Here is a 9532-nt window from a genome sequence, read left to right as displayed (position 1 = left end):
CACCAAGTCGCTTTCTTCAAATCATTTCCTCTGTCCACCCCAAACATATTTAATTTATATGATATTGTCATACAATACCCAAAAGCAGAAAATCCTCACCACTGAGAAGCTAAAACTGGAAAATGTTTGGCTGAGAACAAACTTTTTTTTTTTTTTTAATCCATCTAAAGATTTAATCTGGCAGACTGGCTCATATTCAGCATGACAATCTTTCCAGTAACACTTTATACCATCAGCTGCAACTGAAGGGCACCGAATCCTGGAGTTTACTGATCTTTCATAGTGTCGAGAAAACTTTCTCATTACATCCACATAACTAGCAAATATGGGGGGAAAAAAAACCTTTACATATTGCAAAGTAAAAACAAAACAAGCTTTCTGCTCCCTGGCAGGTCTGTTAGCTGAGATGAATGGGCAGCATGTTCCTGCATTGATCATCTCGCAGCCATAAATGGCTGCTGCTGAGCTGACAGCACAAAGATCCAGACCAAATCACATAAAACACTGATGCTTTCTGACTGGAAAAAAACAATAAATTAGAGTAAATTTCTGATCCTGGAGCATCTTTTTTTAATACGAAGAGACAGAAATACATTGGAGCATTTACTTTCAATGGCAGCGTTTTCCTGGCTTTCAGTTCAACTCACCAATTCTTCTTTCATACATTCTCTATAATAAAGGTGTACGATAGAAGTCGGCCACAAAGAAGACATAATAATGCGGCTTATTCCATCCATCAAAAATAATTCATGTATTATATTGATGTAACATTTGTTTTTTTTCATCGTGGAATATAATACATTCACTCTGGCAGTCTGCTGAGTTGTAGCTGTCTGGCGGATTGGATGACAAAGGCTGTTATTAGCAAATAATCATCTGGTGATGATGATACTGGAAAAAAGCTGTCAAAACACAATCAAGAATTTCTGGGAAAATAAAGGGAAAAAAAAAACCTGACAGTCGCTCAGAGACAGCCGTTTCCACTTAAAGACACGTCAGTTACAGACAAATGTCTGTAGAGAAATAAAAAAACGTTGGTGAAGAGCAGGAAGGACAGCTTTTAGTATTTGTCTTGTATTCTTACACCTCTTGCTCTTAACAACCGTCAACCACCTGCTGAATATGTTGATCTGTGTGTTTGTATTCCATGTGGTGACAATTTTTTACCTGATTTGCTTTGCTGATTCGTCGCCCTCAGTGATTTCTCAGAGAATCTAAAACTGGCAATAGATTAACTTTTTTGCTTCCACTCATTATTCTTAAGTAAATACTGATTGCAAAAAAAATGACAATATCCATGTACAGATAGATTTCCTATAAACCTCACTTTTGCTATGATACTTGGCCTGCCGCGGGGCTTGAGTTTTCAAGAGAAAATGAAGGTCAAACTGTGCAACCAAAACACAGAGAGGCTTTGTTTCCCCGGGTCATTGTCAGCAGGTAACGGTGGAACGACTGGAACGACTGTGGAAATGGAAATGGAGGAGGCAAAGAAGGCGAAGAGGGAGAGTGATAAAAAACCGAAGGTAGAGCGCGAGTGAACGGACGGGCATTGGCTCGACGGACGGCGCCGGTGTTGTGTCAAAGTCTGTTCTCAGCTGATACGTGTTTCCTCTCACCAGTGGGTCCCTTCTCTAGATCAGCACGCCACAAAACCTGCCCGCTTATTAAAACAACAGTGTCGAACTCTGCCTTTTCAAAGCACCGAGGTCAGGGTTTCTAGGTCAAATTGCAATTCTTACGGTTGCTTTGGACAGTAGCCAGGCTGTTAGCAGTAGCCCTGTTGCCAGGATTTAACGTCAGCAATTAACGTTTCCCCAAGGTGGATATTTGTACCAAACGTGGCATATTCACATTAAATTCTTATCATCGCCTTTTTTCGAATCAGGAGGTGGAGGGGGAAGTCTGGTGGTGTTATTACAGCCGACAAGGCTTGAGTCACTTCACTGGATATCTTTAAGGAAACTTGAGGACATTTTCAGTTGCTTTTGTGGCGACACAACCGGCCTTGTTCCATCTGTGTTCGTCGTGACCAAAACAGGTATTTTAGGCCAAATCACGATGTTCTCCTCCCTCCGCTCTATCCGAGTGCTTTTTGTGCGTAAACCTACCAAGAGCATGAGCACAGTGTTGCAACATGAAGAAATCTTTGGCTCTAACTTATCTGTGCCTTTCCAGAAAGTTCTGAGCTGAAATGTATTCTGGCGGTTGGGAAACACTAAGAAGCGGGGGAAAAGGTTGGAAATGTGTCTATTTCTGCTTTAAACAAAGGTTGAAATGAAATGAAAACGAGGAGCAGGAATGACAGCTCATCAGGCTTCAGGTACACTGAAAAAAAGAAATAAAGAGAGTGCTGTCAGACACGAAAAAACCCAGATGCTCTGCAGCATTCGTGCAGATATGAGAAGTGGTGCATGGAGAGTGAACAACATCTTTACATTTCAAGCTTTGTTCATGAGCCTCTTTTCTCCTTCTCAGCATCAGAAGAGTACTACAATTTAAAATCCAGTTATCACATCATGCCACAAAACAACAGGACTCACATGGTGCTGGCATGCCCCCCAAACTACAGACTTTTGAACACTGAAATTGACAGTTTTGAAAATGACTCAGACCGATCCTCACCACTGCTGTTCACTTTATCTGCAATGTCTCCCTCTGAGCTGTAATTACTCTGCCTGCTATCTGTCTTTCAGGTCTAATTGCAGCAGAAGCCTCTCATCTCTGCATCTTGTGTGTGTGTATATGTATGTATGTGTCCGTGCGTGTGTGCGTGCGTCTCTCATGGTGAGCTGGACCTGAGCAGAGCCCCATAACATGACCCCACCACACCTTGATTTCCCGTGGAGACGCGCTGTCTCTATCTTCTGGCTCGATCCAGAACTGCAGCGGGACGAATCAGCCCCTCCGCGTCCGATTGGAGACATCTGATAGCAGCAACTCCAGAAAAAAAAGTGAGAGATCCTGCTGGATGTTTCTCACCGCTCAAGGGACAGGGAAGGGGGTGGGGAGAAATCACGCATCAAACACGCGCTGCTGAGGTCTGCTTGGCGCAAACTGTGCGGACAGCGATAGGTTGTAGCACTTTGCGGTCGGAGCCGCTCTCTCGCAGTGAATCGGTGCGCTGCGGGGACGCGTGCAGCAGGGGCGGCTGTCAGTCCTCACCTCCCCTCTCATTGGCTGCGGCGGGATGCTCGCTGTCTCTCCTGCTTCCCTGATCCTCAAACGCAACTGGAGCCGACGGAGGTTCACCATGGAGCGAGAGAGGGAGCCTTCACCTGTAGATATTTCACACTAACCTGCCTTCTTCAAAGAAAAAACAAAAAAGCGCCCGCACGCCACTTTCCAAGTGAACGCCCCGCGCCTCGGATACCACAGTCCCCTGGAATAACTTCATTATTCCAGGGCTTTTTTGCGGGCGGCTGTCGCCCCGTGCTCCAGGTTTGACGGGATACTGCAGGCTGTATGGAGGGATGTCGGCATGGCTTGCACCAGGAGAACCAAAACTTTGGTGTCCACATGCGTGATCCTGAGCGGCATGACCAACATCGTGTGCCTGCTCTATGTCGGATGGGTCACCAATTACATCGCCAACATTTACATCAAGGTGCCGATGCCTTTAGCGGAGAGAAAGTTGGAGGGTGACAAGAGAGGGGACACCATTCGGATCATGGAGAGGCTCGATCGGCTGGAGAATGTGGTCAACCAGCACATACAAGGTAAAAAAATTAAAAAAAAAAAAAAAAAAAACTCCATCAATTCTTCACCTGCGGCGAGAGGAAGTTGTACTTTTTTTTCTCACAGTAAGGTGTGATAGTGTTGTCTGATACAGAGGGAACTTGTTAGAGATCAGGTTATTTGGAGGATGTGATGGAGGACAGGAGGGGCAGAGAGGCTGTAACCTCACATACTAAGAGCAATCATAATTTGTCATTTGAAGAAGCTTGCAAGATACATTTTATTATTATTCTGCCTTAAATGAAAATTCAAAAAAATAAAGGCCCAAAGCCTCATAACATCACAATAAATAGTGATCAAAATGACTCGGAGTCACAGGCAGTGAAATGCATTCAGTGTTGGAGAAGAAATTCAAACTCAGACTTTTAATATTTATAAAATCATTGAGGCAATAATACAAATTCACAAATACAGATTTTTTTTTTCTTTCCTTAACTGAATAAACAACTTGTTCTCAGAGGAAAATAATATTCCCAGAACACTGTGTGAAGCTAGAGAGGTGGCAGGGTCCGCCACATAGAAACAAAGTCAAACAGTATGAATCTGTGTCGTCCTTTTGAGGCCAGCTTGTTTATTCAGACGTGAAAACAAAGAAAGCTTGTTTATAAAACTGCACAGTGCCGTTTTTTACTGTTAAACACATGCATGTGCCTTTTTTTAAATTAATATTAATATGAATGTTGAATGTTGCAAAAAATAGAGCTCCTCATATGTCGACCTGCACTCCACCTGAAAAACCCCAGTGTGACACAAAGGTATGCATCCCCACTGAAAGCCGTGAAGTGTTCAGTGCTGGCATTAAAGGGAAAGGCATTAAAACACAGTTACAGCATTCATTTTCCGTGCTGGTGCACGTCTGACTCCGACCGACCATTCATCCTTTCAGCTACTTTCTCATTTTATCAAAGTTAATCGGGTATAATTATGAAACTGTTCGATTCTCAGCTCCTTATACATTATTTAACCCGTGCTCGTTCTTTTCTTTGAGGAATGTCTGGAATCCTTTTCCTCAAATTCCTCCCCAGCCTTTTTCCTCCACCGCCGGTGTACAGTTACTTCACACTTGATCACACACAGTTAATTTCTCTCCATCTCTGTGTCTTTAAAAGGAGCTATTCTTGTCATCACAGGGGGCTCGTGTTGGGCAGGTCCCACTCTGAAGTGGCACAGAAGCTGGTGCACGAGTGAGAGAAACGCAGACAGAGATCTGCTTATGCTGCTGCGAGCAATAAAGGCTCCGCGCTAAGCTTGGGTAAACATTCCTCCTGGAGGCACAGTCTCCATTTCAGCTTGGCACCCATAGGCGTCTGCTGGGCGGAGCTTTTGTTCATGTGACCCCAGTGACTTACCTCCGGAGTACATTTTGCAACTGTTTCTGTTGCAGGTAATTCATGCTGGATTTTTGCTATAAAATCAGCAATGTTTTTGGGAAGATTTACAGTATGTTTTTCCACTTTAGCAAGCCTTCATCTCAAATAAAAGATAACTAAGGACAAGTTTAATCATGTATGAAGCTCATAAAGTCGCCAAGAGCTTTGTATGCTCTATTTCAAGCAACTTGAAATGCAAGGTTAGATTTCTATATATATAAATATACTGAGCTACACGTCGACTGACAAGAAGAGATTGTAATAAGAGGAAAACAGCCAGCCTGGCACTGAAGGTAAAAAGAAAATAATTCTGTCTGTGTAACGAGGTCAGTTATACAGCATGAAAAAGTAATATGTCTTGATATGTTCAGTCATCCAGAATCAATATGTATACGTGTCAGAGACTTATCTCCAGGTTCCACTGAGCCCGCCTACGCCGCTGTTTCAGACAGGGCTTGAGTTTCCAGCCGCTGCGCCACGGCACGTTTCAGCAGCGTTCCTGAAGCAGTTCTCAGCTCATCTCTGTGGAAAAACACAAAATACATTTTTGATGGAAGCAGACCACAGCCGCGTCAATCTGCTCAGAGCAGATCGAGCCAGACAGCAGAATGGTGTAGTGTTTCTGGTCAATTTTCAAAATAAAACACCCTGGGCAGCCTGGGGACTAGCACAACAAAGTCGGAGACATAACGATTTGACTACGTAGCCAACTCAACTTCAGTAGAAGCACAACAATCAAGGAGAAATTAGAAAATAAACACAATCTGAGCAAGTCAACAACATGAGGCAGATGTGACTCCATGCTTCTGAAACGCTCCCAGTGGGATATGAAGCCGCGTAAAGGACAGAACAAAACCACGCTTCACACGGCAGGTAACAGAGACGTGCCCAGTGGGATCAAGGGGTCAGATTCTACACCACTTAACTTTTACAGGGTCCCTGCCCCTATATATGATGTCTCCCGTCCTTACCTCATCATAAAAGACACACCAGATTTTTCCATGTTTTAGCCTTGGAGGTAATTTACGTTTAAAGGTTTGCTTAATTTCTGCATAGTCTTTTGTATAGGAGCTCAAGTTTGTTGGCATAATTCACCTGAACATTGTGTTATTTACCTGAAATCCTAGTCTGGGCCACTTCGTCAAACACTAATCTCCACCGGTTATATCTGCAGCACCTCTAAAGCTCACTATTTAACACGTTGTATCTCAGAAGTCAGCATTATTGAGTAAAAAAACAAGTTTCCACCTGTTTCTTGCTAAGCTAGGCTAACCGATTGTAGTGTCACATTTACCTGAATGTGCCATCAACCTTCTCATCTAACTCCTCCACAGGAACAGAATTGTCGGCTCATCCTGTAAAAACTAGCCGCGGCTCGTGGTCTTTTTATACCTCGTCTAAAACTGGGCCAGTCATTCTGTAATTAGCGACAGAAAAAAAAAACAACAACACTGTTTTGCACTCGTTCTGTCGTGATCTCATGCACAGTCAGCCTGCACCATCAGTGAGTGCAACAGCTTTTTGTCCTCCTTTTTGATTTGTGGACCTGTCTCCAGACCTCCGACATAAAAAGCCAGGACGTGGCAACAGCGGCTCTCCGTGCTTGTCATTTTTTTTATACTCTGGGAGCTCGGCGTCGTAGTTGACAACAGAATGTGTTGGGGCTCATGCTGGAGGAGACTGCTGATGTGAAATGCAACAACAGAAACCGCTCCAACAGAATGACCTCTCTCTTTACATGCAGGCCATATTGTCTGTGCTTCCTTGATAATTGCTCTGAATGCATCCGCTGCAGATATAAACCCATAATCCGAGACTGTAAGTGGCCGACGGCATCAACAGTCAGCGAGCTTCGGGCAGAGTCAGAGTCATTAGTGAACTTTTGACTTCCCTACAAATAAAGTGTCCTCCTATATCTTTGAACAAGTGCAGGAATTGTACATCTTCAGATTCCTGCATTCTTCAGTGCTGTGACTCGCACACTCAAGAGGATCCCGATGTACTATCCACACAGCCACATGCACTTAGTTTTTTAGTGCAGTGCGAGAACAGTCTGAGCTCCCACGGCGCAGAGCATTAGGGCATGTGAGAATGAAACATTTACTGCAGCTGAGTCACCGTGGACGGTCAGAGGGAGATGTCTCTGGTGTCAGCTTCCCACTCGGGGAGGAGACAGAAATATTCCACCGCTGTATCTACGTGATGATGTTAAGTGCCCTGTTACCAGCACAAAGCTACGTGGCAACCGCACACAGACCGGCGGCCCTGTATGAAGGTACAGTCAGCCGAGGAGAATTTATTGGAAAGTTGGACTGGGCAGGTTCACACATGCCCACCATGAGGGTTTCTTTGCTGCTCTTTCTTTGCCTCGTGATACCAACGCAGAGGAGTCTGTAGACTGTAACTGCTCAGGATCTGACATGAAAATGATTATTAGAGTAATTTATGTCTGCATATTTGGTACATGTACCGTGAATGAGGTGCTTTTGCACAGCTGTTACTGTGCGTATGTATACATTTGGACATTTGTAGCCTGTTTTCTGTTTTTTTATCAATGTACATATTAGAAGAATTCCAACAATATTCATGTTTCTTTTGAACACTGTTTATCTTCTTCTACTTCCATTCATTTTGTGTTTAGCTGTTGCCCTGGGGGTCGAGTTGTTGCATACAGTTACTCTTGCAGGGACAAATGAGGCAGTATAGAACTGAATCAGATGCAAATAGCCATTGTTTTCATTATTTTTCTGATTAATCCTTGAGCCTTTTAGATGTCAAAAGAAGGAGGGAACAATGCACATTTTAATGTCATTTGCTTGTTTTCTTCGGTCTGACTAACAGTCCATAAAAGTCCATTTTATTTATGCTACCACTTCATTCATTACCGCCTATACTTCTCAGAAGGGCATTTTTTAAGCCTTGTTTGCTTGACAGATTAGTAAAACAATTAACTTGGTTGATCATGATTTTGCCAGTGCAGGATCTCTGTCATTAGAAAACTAAACCTATAGTAAGAGCTAACAGTGTGTGCATGAATGTATGGTATGACAGACATGCAGTTTCAGTAGAGACCGGTTTTAATGGGATGTTGTTCATGAATAGGCAGCTTGTTTCCTAGCTTGTGCTGACCTCTGAGGACGTGTAGTCTGCCTGCACGGCCACGAGGCCTGCGAGAGCTCGTCATCAACACAGTGCTGATTTAGCTGCAAATGATAGCGACAGCCCCCGAGATGGCTTCAAGCAAATCCACCCGCCAAGTCAATTGAGCAGTTCAGTAAATCAGCGTTTACTTTGATGCTCAGAGGACAGCTATATTTGGATATTTATCTGATGTGATACACCAGAGCAACAATGACTGCAAGAGTAGAATAAATGAGTGTGTATGGATGTGTGTGTGTGTGCGTGTGTTTTTGCATGCTTGTGCATGCATGTTATGGTATGTAGTTCCAGAGAGTACAATTTACACTCACGCATACATCCAGTGGCTTTAAAGTGCTTTGGCCTTTGGGAGAGAAGCAGTTGAAACGCTCTTTTTGTTCATTTTTAAGCCATGTATCCTGCAAGATGAATACACAGTTTTTCTAATTTTTTCATGTTATTAGATGTGATAAGTCTCAATGGGTGTCATTAAGGTTTTAAAATATATGAAACGCGAAGTGATCCGGGGATAATTACCACATATTGATTCAGAAATATCCACTGCTGACTGAAATCTGGATTTTTGAAGTGGGCTTCATATCCAGAGACCTCCAATATTTGCTTCCCATTTTTAATTTCCCATTTTAATTTGGCTGTTTTTTTTTTCTTTGTTTTTAATTAATTTTTCTGACAGATGCAGCATAGTGGTAGATTTATTTATAGGTGCCAATTCAATGTTTTTTAATCACTGTTATGTAAGTATTATGTAAAATATGAATGTGTTTTGTCGACAAGGAATATTTACTCGAAAAAGGAATTTGGGATGTCCTTCCTCTGTTGTTAATTAATTGGGTAACACTTCCACTGTGGCATCATATAGTCACAGGACTCCTGTTAGTGGGCACAAACTGATTGGCTGATTATTAAGGCAGATGAGGCGCAGGTGTGCTGGCAGGAGATGGGCAGGTGACTGGGGAACAGCTGGAACAGCTGAGGACGACTGCTTAGTGCAGAGTGACGTCTGAAGTGACAGGACAGGTTAGAACTGGCAGGAGAGGATGATGGCAGTAGACTGCAAAAAATATTGAGACAATGAAAACTAGTCTGTGGTTGTGCAATGCCCAATAGAATGTATAAAATGCATACAGTAATTAATGTTTATAAATAAAATAGGCCTATATTTGGGCACACTTGAAAACAAAGCTGCCTTGTTTTCTGATCTGTTCCAGTTTGCCTGGTTTAAGTTTTGCCACTGCATTATGTTCAACATTTCATTTATCCATTTC

General features: G+C 43.0%; 1 protein-coding gene and 1 long non-coding RNA gene across 2 annotated transcripts in view; one reads left to right on the top strand and one right to left on the bottom strand.

Annotated features, from left to right (window-relative positions):
- Positions 1–555: 555 nt before the first annotated feature.
- Positions 556–3077, bottom strand: LOC115580584 (uncharacterized). Its single transcript, XR_003983877.1, has 2 exons — positions 2833–3077; positions 556–2328 (listed from the first exon to the last, which is right to left on the bottom strand). It is a non-coding gene; the product is annotated as an uncharacterized LOC115580584 (long non-coding RNA).
- Positions 3078–3167: 90 nt separating this feature from the next.
- Positions 3168–9532, top strand: part of galnt18b (UDP-N-acetyl-alpha-D-galactosamine:polypeptide N-acetylgalactosaminyltransferase 18b) — a 94085-nt gene continuing 87720 nt past the window's right edge. Inside the window, exon 1 of the mRNA XM_030415096.1 lies at positions 3168–3719. Within this exon, the coding sequence (XP_030270956.1) occupies positions 3482–3719 (238 nt within the window). The 5' untranslated portion in view covers positions 3168–3481. The remainder of the gene's footprint in view (positions 3720–9532) is intronic.

This window comes from Sparus aurata, chromosome 4 (genome assembly GCF_900880675.1).
Source record: "Sparus aurata chromosome 4, fSpaAur1.1, whole genome shotgun sequence".
Classification (NCBI taxonomy): Eukaryota; Metazoa; Chordata; class Actinopteri; order Spariformes; family Sparidae; genus Sparus; species Sparus aurata.
Note: the sequence above shows the minus strand (reverse complement) of the source record. Positions and strands in the feature narration are given on the sequence as shown.